At 40.2% G+C, this 13,426-nt stretch overlaps 1 protein-coding gene across 1 annotated transcript in view; it reads left to right on the top strand.

The window, feature by feature from the left end:
• The first annotated feature begins 8,131 nt into the window (after positions 1 to 8,131).
• ANKRD31 (ankyrin repeat domain 31) overlaps positions 8,132 to 13,426 on the top strand; it is a 149,230-nt gene continuing 143,935 nt past the window's right edge. Inside the window, exon 1 of the mRNA XM_069085448.1 lies at positions 8,132 to 8,238. Coding sequence (XP_068941549.1) covers positions 8,132 to 8,238 — 107 coding nt within the window. The remainder of the gene's footprint in view (positions 8,239 to 13,426) is intronic.

Here is a 13,426-nt window from a genome sequence, read left to right as displayed (position 1 = left end):
TATCTATCTATCTATCTATCTATCTATCTATCTATCTATCTATCTATCTATCTATCTATATCTATATATATCTTCCATGTACTAATTCCTAATTCTTTCTGTAGTGTTACTGTGAAATATTCCCTGTATACTCAGTATGTCCTACAATGGCTATCTAAGCAAAGATGAAAATGCAAATTTCTTAGGAGTTCTTTGAACTACTTGAATTCTAAGCACTGTTGTGCAAACAGTTCTCGCAGCCCTCCACATTTCTCATTAGAGTCCTGACCATTTGCTTTTTTTCCTTTTACAAAGTGCGTTTTCATCTGTTCCCATTGGCTTCAATGGCAGAAAACTTAAATACTCAATTTAAACTAAAATAAGTCAAAGCGTAAGACATGTAATGCGTGCATTTCAGAGAACTAGCCAAGAAAATGCTATATAGAAAAGATCTTCACAATTTGCTCTCTTTTTCTGCATAGTTACAGTGAAATCTGCCCTGTATACTCAGTATACTATACAATGGCTATCTAAGAAGAGATGGAAACGTGAATTTCTCAGGAGTTTTTAATTTCTTGAATTCTAAGCACTGTTGTGCATAGAGTTCCTGCAGGCCTCTACATTTCTCACAGTGTTGACCATTTGCTTTTACTCCTATTACAAAATGTGTTTTCATCTGCTCTCATTGGCTTCAAAGGAAGAAAAACTAAATATTCAATTTAAACAAAAACAAGCCAAAGCACAAGGGATGTTATACATGCGTTTGAGAGAACTAGTCAAGAAAAGCTGTATAGAAAAGATCTTCAATGTGCTCATTGTTTCTGCAGAGTTTCAGTGAAATATACCCTGTATACTCAATATGCTCTACAATATTTAAGAAAAGAAGAAAATGTGAATTTCTCAGTTCTTTAAATTACTTGAATTCTAAGTACTGTTGTGAATAGAATTCCTTCAGCCCTCTGTATTTCCCATCAGAGTGCTGACCATTTACTTTTATTCCTTTTACAAAATGCGTTTTCATCTATCTGCTCACATTGGCTTCAATGGAAGGAAACCTAAATGTTAAATTTAAACTAAAAGAAGCCAAAGAAAAAGAAATGTAATGCATGCTTTTGAGAGAACTAGACAAGAGAAAGCTGTATAGAAAAGATCTTCAATGTGCTCACTGTTTCTGTAGAGTTACAGTGAAATATGCCCTCTGTTCTACAATGGCTAAGAAAAGATAAAAACTTGAATTTCTCAGGAGTTCTTTAAATTACTTGAATTCTAAGCACTGTTGTGCATAGAGTTCCTGCAGCCCTCCACATTTCTCATTAGAGTCCTGACAATTTGCTTTTACTCCTCTTATAAAATGCCTTTTCATCTGCTCTCATTAGCTTCAATGGAAGAAAACCTAAAAATTCAATTTAAACTAAAATAAGCTGAAGCAAAAGAGATATAATGCATGTGTTTCAGAGAACTAGTCAAGAGAAAGCTGTATATAAAAGATCTTCCTTGTGTTCTCTGTTTCTGCAGAGTTACAGTGAAATACAACCAGGATTTGAATTTAGGTCTCTGACTTCAAATACAGCATTCTTTCCAGTATGCCATGTATAATTACACTTGGTTCATCATATAGCCTATGCAGTGCTAACTTCTCTGTCTCAACAGTGTGAAAAAATATCCTGTTAGACTGCTGGTCCTGTGAAGGAAGTTTTGGCTTAGGTCTGATGTGAGGTTATGATTGCCTATGGCATATGTTTTCTCCAGATAATTCTTCCAACAACAGTTTTGAGTCCTACAGAATGGCATATTGGATTATATGCCACCAGACAACAAATTCTCAGCTGTACTGGGCAAGAAAGGGAGAAGGAAAATGTCATATTAAGATTCAATACCTTTGGGGTGGCTAGGTCGTGCGATGAACAGAGCACCAACCCTGGAGTTAGGAGGACCTGAGTTCAAATCTGGCCTCAGACACTTAACACTTACTAGACATGTGACCATGGGCACATGTGATAGTAATGGAATGTGGAGATTCCCCTGTGTTGGGCTTGGTTTTCAAATTGATTGTGTTAAAACCCAGAGCTTGTTAATCCCACCTGTGGGATGGACTTGTTGATGTGAAAAGAAAGTCCTGAACTGGGAGGAGCTGGTGACGTAGATTTGGAGAGACAAGAGAGAGGCGGAAGACCTTTTTTGGAAGCAGCACCCACGTGGAGGCAGGGAGAGAGACTAAGAGAATTGCTGGTGGCCGCTTTGAATTGCCCTGGACTTTTGAGACCTGCCCCCTGAGCTGCCAAGGACTGAGGAGACATGGCTGTTTTGCTGGTACTTTGTCTGTCTGTTTTGATGTTGTTTTGCCAGATTTGTCCACTGGTGAAAGACAGTCCTGTTGTTGAAGAAGTCCTGGAACCCGGCTTTTGGTTAAGAAGCCCTGAGACTGTCCTGCAGACAGAGAGTGGATACTGTCCACTGGTGAAGGACAGTGCTGTTGTTGCAGGGGTCTGGAGACTGTCCTGCAGACAGAGTGAATACTGTCCACTGGTGAAGGACAGTGCTGTTGTTGCAGGGGTCTGGGAACCTTTCTGTTGGTTCAGAAGCCCTGAAGAAGGATTTTCTTGTTGTATGTTTACAGAAATCCTAGGAGAGGGTTTTGCTAATGTTTTCAGGGGTTCTAGGACTGTTCTACAGACAGAGGATGAATTAATGGAGGGACTGGCAATGTATCTTGTGGCCTTGCTAAGCCTTGTCTCCCCAGGAACTAAGATTGCTGAGAACTTGCCTCGTGTCAAGATGAAGAAAAGACCTCCATTTGGGTATTAAGTGCTGTGTTTAAACTTGATGTAACTCTGGGGTAGATTCAATTGTGATCCAGGGGTGGGGAACTTTTGACCTTTTGTGCTCTGTGATTGACAAATAAAGGTATAGCCTAGGGGTGGAGAAGTATTTAGACCAAGGACTTTGTAATTGATTGAATGATTGGAAGGTCCTGGGGTGGGGTAGTCCTTGGAGATTATTTAATCACACTTAGTAAATGCTGTATTTTGGAATGATGTCATGTTTTGATCTTCTCTGTTCTTGGTTGGTCACTGAATAAAATGGAGAGCACCTATGCTGGTATTTTGAACCTTGGGAAGTTGCCTTTCCTTGGCAATTACAGTACAGCACGTCACTTAACCCCAAATGCTCTGCCCTTCCCCCATTAAAAAAAAGACTCAATACTTTTAACATGCTTCTGTAATTTTTAACTCATGGGCTGAATCCCAGCTCCAACTACTACCAGAAGGGAGACACACAGCATTTCAGGCACACTCATTCTCAGTGGCCAGGAAGTGAATTTGCAGTGGCTTGAGTTCCTCAAAACTTGGATTCCACATTGCTGTGTGGAAATAAAAGCTAGTTTGATTTTGAGGGCCAGGTACAGGTAAGTTATAAGTAGCTTTGTAAAGATTAGTTGGTATGGGGCTAGGTAAAAGGAATCACTACCCTCTTTCATCATAATATCAAGAAGATTAGTCCATGGATGGTTCCATGTCTGGGTCACAACAGGGGCTTGGTGACACAGGTGGACCTAACTCAGTATCCCACAAACTGAATACACTTCCTGTCACCTCTGTATTTCATTAAACTACCAGTTGGCAGCCTGGGCAAATGAGTACATGTTGTTTCTCCTGATTGAATATAAGTTCCTTAAGAACATGTATTATTTCATCTTCTACCTTTGTATCCCCAGCTCCTAGTACAATCCCTGATATGTGGTAGGCACTTAATAAAAGTTTTTTGATCTCAAATTCAACCTGTCTAAAAGAGAATACTTTAATAGTCACACCTTGTGCAATGAACAGCTTTTCTTTGGAACACTGAGTCTCACTGACTAATCTCCTGGCAAGGATGCATCAATCAATCAATCGATCTATTTAGTGACTATGCAGGAAAGGGTGGTTAAAATTCTGTGGGATAATATTTTTTTAAGTGTAGAATCACAATTTGGCTTAAATCCATTATTCAATGCTGGAAAGATTCTCCAGTGTTTTCATTCCATCATTCTTATTCCCTTTCCTAACCTTCTTATAATTATATGCCTCCTATCACTTTAAGGGAAAAAAGCCCTCCATTTTCTGCATTTTGGCATTAAAAATATTAAAAAGGTTGGGAAGAGAGGGTATAGAAAATAAAAGAATTCAGGATGTATATATACTATTTTTATGTTTATCATTCATAAGATATGTTTTAGCATAGCTGCCTACAAAGTAAATTTCTATAAAGAAAATACTATTTTCTATCAATTTCAATTATAAAAATGTTGATGAGGTCATACAGAAAAAAATCACCCAAAAGACTGACTAAAAAACTTGCTGAGAAAAGTAACTGTGTTATGCCATCCAAGAAGGTCTGAGTTCAGCTCAGCCCCACCTTCAGAGAAAAGCCACTCTTCAATCACGGTACTGGAAAATACCTAAAATTTTGAGGTTTATTTACTCTACTACCTTTTGTCTATTTTGTGCTATTCCCTCTCTTGTGGCTAGCCAAGTTCCCCCAATTAAAAAGCAGTATAGCTTAATGTGTGGGGTATGGAGACCCTAACCCAAATTGACTATTCGGAGACCTCTCAAAGTGAAGGTAGAAAGATTTATTAGAATCTTTTGAGAAGTGGGCGGTCCAGTCTCTGGGACAGCACTGAGAGAGAGGAGGCCACCATACAGAAGCTAAAGCTGGGTTAAATAAGCAAGGGTTACAAACATTAACATAATTATTACTAATGAGGCTCTAATCTTGTTGGATATTATATATAATACATGAGGTTCATTACGCAGGTGCAGTAACAACCTTAGAATACTGGACCCCTTTTCAGTCTACCCTTGATACATTCTTATCTGGACTTGAGGGTCTCAAGGCCACTGTCTATTCCTTGATTGGTCAAATCCACCTGCTGCTGCCAGCTCCTTCCATTTTTCATTATTTTTGGTATTATCTATGAGTTTTAGTCTGGGAACCAGGGTCTAAGCTCCTTCCCAAGGTTACTGCCTGTCTCCCTCTTATCAGTAGTCTTGTTCAGCAATTCTTGCAGTTTCTAAAACAAAACAAAACAACTCCTTTATAGCAAGCTGAGTGAAGGCGGGGTGGGGGGGGCTGACTAGAATAGGGCAGCTATATAGAAAGATTCTTAAAGTTTCAAAATCACATAATTTCTATCTAAAAAAAAAACAGAAACCTAGGCCTAAGGACCATACTTACTATAACAAACAGTCTCTGAGAAACCACATTGTATCTTTCCCATACACTTAATAACTAGGGCACTAGATGCTGAGTCAGGAAGACCTGAGTTCAAATCCTGCCTCAAACATTATGCTTTGTATTAAATTTTATGTTTATTTTTGGTTTACATCATTCATTTCCACAAGATTTTGAGTTACAGTTTTTTTTCACCATTTTTTCCTCTACCCACCACCCCCAAAACAGTGATCCCACTGAATATTCCCTCCTCCAATCTGCTCTCTCCTATATCTTCCTCCACCCCACCTCCAACTTTCCAGTAGGGCACAGTGGATCTCTATGCCCCGGTGCCTGTATATCTTATTTCCCAGAAACACTATGGTTTGTGATCCTGTGCAAATCACTTAGTATTTCTGTGATGTAGTTCTCTGATCTGTAAAAACAAGATCAGACTCAAAACTCCTTAAGTTCCTTTAGCTCAAAAATCTATGATTTTAATTCTTGACCTCCTGCTTTCCTGATCACTATTATTCTAAACTTTTGCTGCTCTAGATGAAAATCTCTTTCCTCTGATCCCCCTGCCTTAATCTTATCTCAATCCATCTGAGCTTTATATTTTTTCACTCCTTACTCTTCTCTGACCACCTTTTCCACTGTTTCCTCTGAAATTTTGTTTTGGTCTCTTCCTCTGACATTCCTTCTTTCTCCTGCTGCTTTTTGAAGCATAGCTTTCCCTAAAGATACCCCATCCCTTACCACCCTTTCCATTGCTAGCCACTCTTCTCATCCTCCTTGATTCAAAGAAAGAGGAGGAGTTTGTATCTTCCTTGTTTCCTACAGTCCCCAGTTCTAGGCCTGCCACCATCACTCAATCTCTGAGCACCTTTTCCCGGTTCTTGTAGCTCCCATCTAAAACTCCTGGGCATTTTACCTTGTTCATGCATTTTAGCTCCTGGCCTAACAATAACTTCTCCTCCTGAACTACTGCCAATGATTCAATTCTCATGCTCATGACCTAACTCACTTGTTTCTTTAATTCTTAAACTCAACTCCTATGCTCCACATTTTCCTTTACTTCTGCTATCCACAGGGATGATCACACCTTAGATAGTACTATCACTAAAAATTACACAACTTGAAATCTGAAATTTGCTTCTCTAATCACAACTTCTCCCTCATCCTCACTTATGTTCACTTCGTGACCTTTCAGTTTTTCAGCTCACAATCCTCCCTACCTCTCATGTATGTTCACTTTCTACACTTTAGTCTGGAGCCTATGCTTGTTTATCTGGCCTCTTCCAGAAGACCTCCATCAAAGTTAGGGAGGGGGAGGAAAGAAGTGAGGATCCATTATCTCCTCATTCCAATTTTGTCAAGAAACTTTTTTCCTTACATCAAACCTAAATCTGACTCTGAGCAAGGCCCACCTCCTTCCCTATTGAATTTCACCACTACTTAAAATTTAAGACAACAAAGCTAAACTTTGGGAATATTTGGAGCATTTCTGTAAATGAACATGTACAAATGAAACTACACTTTTCTAAAGCTTAGTTGAGAGCCTCTACTAGGTTGTTCAAACAGCTTCTGCTGATGTTTTCATAGACCAACAGAATCACAGGCCTGAAGGGGACTAGACGTACTGCCCAAGGGAGAAGCAAAGGTGATTTCACAGAATCCTAGGCTGAGCTGGAAGGAAATCAGACCATTCTATTTTGACACCTCCACCAAGTACCGTGCCACAGCACCGCTTCCCTTCTGTGCCACGGGCCTCTTGAATGTTCCAGGACCCCTCAGATCCAGGCATTCCTTCTGGCTGTCCCCTCTGCCTGCTGCTACTGACCTCCATGGAAGCCCCAACTAAAAGCCCCCCTTCTACAAGAGGCCTTCCCCAGCCCCTCTCAAGTCCAGTGCTTTCCCTCTGTTAATTACCTCTTATTTACCCTGTATATAGCTACTCTGTATACATGTTTGCTGGTCATCTCCCCAATTCAACTCTAAGTCCCTTGAGGTCAGGCCTTTTACCTCTTTTTGCCTCCCTAGCCTTAGCACAGTACCTGGCACAGAGTAGGCACCAAAAGACCTCCACCGGAACAGAGAAGGGGGTACAGGAAGAGGCGGGGGCCCCATTCCACTTTTAGTTGAGTTACAGCAAATCTAAACCTGACTCGGGGCGATGCCTGACTCATTGCTCTCTTCTTGTCCAGCCATATTCGCATGGCTGCCCTTCAAGCACTCGAAGGCCACGGTCTATCATGCTGCTTCTCACCCCCCTTCACTAAGCCCCAAGAATTTCTGTCTCTTAAGTGATCAGCACGCGGCGCCTGCAAGGCCACAGAACCCCTCGCAGCCTCCGTGGGCGCGCCCAGGCACGAGGAAGGCTCAGGAATGTGGCCCAGAATTCTGACTGCCCCGCCCCCTCCCACTCCTGGGGCCGCTGCGTCACTTCCGGATCTCAGAGGAGTCGCTGGTTTCTACTCTAGAAAGTACTTTCGATCCCGAAGTCTTCCCACGTGCTCCTCCGCACTCCCACCGGGTTCCAGGGAGGCCGAGGAGCGAGCACCGCCTTTTCCCGGCCCCACCCTCGCCTTGGTAGGGAAACGAGTCATGAGCGCTCGCTGTCGCGGGCGCTTGCTCCTGCCTCTTCCCAGCCAACCCACTCCTCCTCGTGAGGGGCCTAAGGGCGTGCACGCGCTGCCTCGTCCCGCCCCCGCCTTTTTGGAGGAAGCCGAGGAGCGGGCGCTGCGCTCTGTCTCGGTTCCTCGCCCCCGCGTCCTAGGCTGGGGCCCACGCGCACGCGCGCCTCACCAAGCCCTCTTCCCTCCTCCCAGCCCCAGCTACATCCCCTGGAGCCCTGTTCCTCTGTGAATCTCATGGCTGTCCTCGGGATAGTCGATCTTTGAGCGGCCTGAGGTGGGGGAGGGGAATAAGGCAAAAGGGCGGGATTGCTGGGGCTGGCATGGAGGAAGAATCGGCTCAGGAGTTAGACTGGAACAGTGACGAGACGGTGGTGGAGGGGTTGGTGACCGAGAGCGAGCGGGAGGATGAGGAGCCGCTCCTGCAAAGGTGACGGCCCAGGCGGCGCTCGCCCGCCCCCGTCACCCCGCGGAGCCCAGCCTCGCCCGGCCCTCGGCGGCGTTCGAGGCTCTCCCCCCATCTTCACTGCGCCCGGCCGTGAAACGGGCCGAGCGCCACCGAGTGGGGCAGGGGCTGCAGGTTCAAATGCGGCCTGAGAACCTGAGTCATTTAACTTCGGTGGAGCCCAGTCCTCTTGTGTAAAACAAGGCGGGGCAGAGCGGGGGAGGGAGGTAGCGGTGTGCCCCGCGTGGCCTCTGAGGTCCCTTCCAAAGCAAAGAAAGGGCGCTTTTTGCTGCTACATTTTGGGCATTTTACCCTAGTACAAAACGTCGAGAGTCTTCCATCGAAAGATGCTTTTGCTTCAGGCACTTGTGTGTAATGGGCAATGGGGGTTAAGGTTTGGCATTTGCAAAGTGCAGATCTAGAGCATCTTCTTATTGCATTTATGTATCTTTTTAAGGTCTGCAAAGTTTTTTATAAATATTATCTAGTTTTGTTCTCTGAACACACACGTGTACACACACACAGGCCTAGAGTGTAGATGCTGTTATCATCCCTATTTTATAGATGCCACTTGAAGTTAGCAGAGAATGAGTTGCCCAGGCTTACACAACTAGTAAATGTCTGGGGCCAGATAAACCCAAACTAAGAATGCTTGGTAAAAAGTTGATAGCATAAAATCCGAATTTGAGAAAATGAACAAATTGGAAAACTAGTAATGGAGAATGTCATTAATTGTCATGACCTAAGATTTTGTTTTTTAAAAAGGTACCATTTATTTTTTACTTAACAATAGAAAATTATAAGAAATGTTTCTAAAGCTGCAGAGCTTTTGGGGTTGCCAACCTGTCAGTGATGAACTGCTCTGAATGCAAACGATCTGGTATTGTATTTGATGCCTAACTTGGTAGAACCCAACAAATTTTGTGCTCCTTTTTGAGAAGCAGAAGAAACCTCCACACTTCAATGAAGCAAAAATAGAGCAGGGAGCAGCATCAAGGTCATTTTATGCTATGAAACCTTGCTGTTTCTGATTTATCAATGATCAATATTATGACTTCAAATTAAAGCAGACTCCAGTACCATGAGGATTGCCAATTATGTTAGGTTTTACATGTTTTTCCTCTGCTAAAGAAGGATTCAGCATGACTGAAAGCTTAGTTCCACGTCTAAGGTTTGAACAATATTCTGCCAATAACTGTAGCTCATCTTACGTTATTTCTCTAGTGCTAAGCTTTCCTAGATGCTGGTGCCATCTGAAAGCAGTTATTGGTGATCAAAAAATAAGAATAACCCCTATAGCAACTGGCTATGGTACAATGGCAGGTACTTTAGCAATGCTCATTCTTAGTGTTGATTTTTAGGGTTAAAAAAGACAAAATCATTTTGTCGCGTGATATCTGTCAGCTGTATTCCCTGAACTCTAAAAATTGAGAGGTACTGAAAGATGCCTTGATTTAATCCTTGTGTAGGATAAACACCTTATTGTAGCAATTCATTAGGATAGGGGTTTGCCTATATATTTTACCTAATTGTATCTCCTGAAACAAAGGGACATAAAGGAAACATCTGATAGAGTAGATCATTCTGTATTGTAGGGCTAATTCTGTATCTCAGACCTTTATATAGGAAGGATTATGTTGTATCACCATGTGTATGGTTTGCAAAAATCTTCCACGAAGGTAGTTCATTTAAAGGAAGTGAGAAATAGGATAATTTTCCAATTATAAGAAGACTTGGAATTACTAAAATAGGTCAACTAAATGAAACAGACCTGGGGGCAGAGAGAGAGAAGTCAAACTGAAGGATTTTGTACTGATTAACGTAAAATGTGCTGCATTCTATTTTTAGAATTATCACACTAAAAAAGATGTTTTAGTTATACATTTTCACTAACTCCATTATTGGCACAGTATGAGAACTATGGTACCATTGTTATTTTTATGAAATTTAAAACTGAAGTACTTTTAGAAAATTTCACCATATTTTTTCACAAATAAATGAAAGTGTTCACATTCAAATAATGGGCCATGTTTTGCAAGGTCCTCTCCACTCCCACCCTTCCCCTTCAAAAAGAAATCCTCTTCTTTAAATGAAGTAACACACAGCTATTAAGTACCACATCTCTAACCACTGTATCACCTCATTGCTTCAGTATGGTTTTCACCTGAGTTAAAGAAATAAGTGTATTTAAATGGGAGAGAAATAGAGGACAATTTTGAAAGTATGATACTAAGAAAATCAGTATAATTTTATGGTGTGTTTTTTTCTCATAATAAACTTTATAAAAATCAAGGAAGTTTATATCTTAGAAAAAATGATTCACTAGAACTCTGGATTTTTACAAAATAGAATAAAAAACAAGATAAGAGTTAACTCTTGTAAATGGAATTTGACAAAATATATCCCTATAGAGATCTTAATCTTATAATTTCCCCAAAAGATTGCTGTGGTATTGAGAAATTTGAAGGAAAAACAGAAAACAGGAGCTCTGGCATTGTTGATAATTGTACATCCGTTGAAGGAATGCTCTCCTCTCTTCCCCAAAGGTAGATATATTTTGTCAAATCTTTCTAAATACCAGAGTAGCAAAAGATTAAAAAAAAAGATTATCTCCACCCTTCTATCTCCCATCCCATTGTAAACTTCTAATAATGGAGGTATACATTTCTGAAAAATATTTCAAAAAGGAAATCCTTATACCACCTTAGCTATGAATTTTGATGGTTATGTATAAAATAAAAATATTAGTTTCAATAGTAGACTGTGATTACTATGTTGCTTTCTTTCTAATCTAAGAAAAGTAGAATAATTTGTGCTTTTTGTATTGATTGAAAGGTTATTTTTTGCTCAAGATACATCCTTTAAATCTGATCCCAGTTTCCACTCTGGTCTCAGAGGAATGTATAAGGTAAGAAAGGATTCTTTTAGTAGGTAGAACTTTTTATTCTTATTGGTATTTTAAAAAATTATTAATCTGTTATAACTTTAAATAGTCTATTTTTTATAGGATTTTATAACTGACCCTGAGGAAAAGTTGTTCCATTGCTCACTGTAAGGTCAGCAGGCACTATAGATCAACTCACATTCTATCTATTTTTACAGTGGAAAACATTTTTAATGCACAGCCTCTTTTTCCTAGTCTGAATTGAAGGTCCATAGGAATGCCCTGGATGGGGGGAAAAGTCTCATATCTTTATTATTTCCTATACTTAGTGAGCACTGAACTTACTTTTAAAATTGCTACTATTCAACTTGTTGATTAATGAAATGAGAGGAGGGGAGAGACTTCAAAAAGATGCATTTTTTAAGTAACTAGTTATGTGAGAGGCAGCTCCCAGGTTAAGATTTCTTACTCTTACTTTTGACATCATGGGCTTTGAACAGGGTGGAACCAACTTTCCTTAAACATTTGTGTCTTTGACTCTCTTTCTTTTTGCTCTCTCTTGTCTCTATCCCTTTTCTAATGCCTGTCTGATCCTTGGTGGACAGGATTATTCAAATATGTTGGGGTAGCCACTGGAAAAAAGTAGGAAAAGTGTACTTCAGCAGATCAGGGTGGAAATCCTGAATCTTTGGATTATGAATTCTGTGATATTGTCAGATATTTATTGCTGAAAATGCAAGGCACTACTCAGTCCTGAAGATACAGACAAAAACTTCTGCAACAATCCCTATCCTCAAGGAGATTACATTCAATTAGGGGATGCACCATAGGCATATATAAAGAAACCTAAAATGTATTCAAATTATACGAAGTAATTTCAAGAACAAAAGAGCACTACTATCTGGGAAAATAATGAAGGTGATGACAACTTGGTTGTTGAAGGAAGATACAGTTAAGGGGTATAGTGAAGAGGGGCTGTATCCCAAAACAATGGGATCTATTTGTGCAAAGGCATGACAATGGGAGATAGAATTTTGAGTAAAGGAACATGTATTGGACCTGTTTCATTGGAATGGAGTGTGTGCATAAAGGGAAGTAAACTGAAATAAGGTAGGTAGACGCCTTAATGTTTTGGTCTTTGAGTGCCAAATTGAAGATTTTCCCCTAGAGGGAATAGGGAATCACTGAAGATTTCTGAATAGGGAAATGAAATAGATCTGTGTTTTAGGAAAAAATAAGATTTAAGAGGAAAGAGATTAGAAGCAGGTAGATCAATTAGGAGGCTATGGCAGGAGTTCAGGCAAGTGGTGATAAGGATCTGAACTAGGGTGAAGACCGGGTAATTAGAGAGGAAATGAATGTAAGAGATATTATGGAGATGGAAAACTTTGGTAAATTATAGGATATAGGGGATAGGTGGGGTTAAAGTTGTTAACATGGGTAGCTGGAAGGATGATTGTGTCCTAAATAGAAACAGAGAGGTTTCAAGGAAGGATGAGTTTGGGGGAAAATTTCTATTTTGAACATATTGAGTTTGAGGTGGATATGTTCAGGAAAAAATGAATAAAAACCTTAATTTCATTGTTTCCGCAGTGGAGTTGATAATATCTGTCCTGTTTACCTCACAGGATTGTTCTGAGGAAAATATAATGTATGTAAAAGGAATTTTGTAAAATGTGAAGTACTATACAAAATATAGGTTTTTATTAGTTTTATAGTTAAAGACCAAGGTAATTTCTATGAACCAGGCTGGGCAAACTCCCAGGGTTCCAGACCACTTTTACACATACAAAAAAGCACAGTTTACCCCACAGCCTTGATTGCTTGTCCAGGATGGGTCAACCCTCATGTAACAAGATTCTAGAAAAGAGTCTTCATTATTTAACAAGTTTATTATAAGTTGCTTTTTTAGTTTTTTTTTTTAATTTTAGAACTTATATGACAATATAGTTTTGATAACTATAAGGTCATGGGCACAGTCTCTTTGTGGATATGTTAGCATAATTCTGTTCTGTGGCCACTCTTAATCCCAGACAGCTCTCTTAATGCATGGAATTGGTAAAAAAAAAAAAAAAAGGAATTATTGGTGGGGGAAAAGAGTAATATTAACATGAATAATCCATGTCAATAGTTGGAAGAACAATTTGAAGTATTCATCCCACTGGTGGTGAATCAGTAGCATTTTTGTATCCTCTTTTAAAAATTAATTAGTGAAGAAATTATTTTGAAATTTGCATTCCAATAATGACAACATAGGGTTAAATTATAGTACTGAGCCACATTGTACCA

The sequence above is a fragment of the Petaurus breviceps genome, unplaced genomic scaffold (genome assembly GCF_028583685.1).
Source record: "Petaurus breviceps papuanus isolate PSGF00001 unplaced genomic scaffold, PetGlider_PUasm1.0 175, whole genome shotgun sequence".
In the NCBI taxonomy this organism is placed as follows: domain Eukaryota; kingdom Metazoa; phylum Chordata; class Mammalia; order Diprotodontia; family Petauridae; genus Petaurus; species Petaurus breviceps.
Note: the sequence above shows the minus strand (reverse complement) of the source record. Positions and strands in the feature narration are given on the sequence as shown.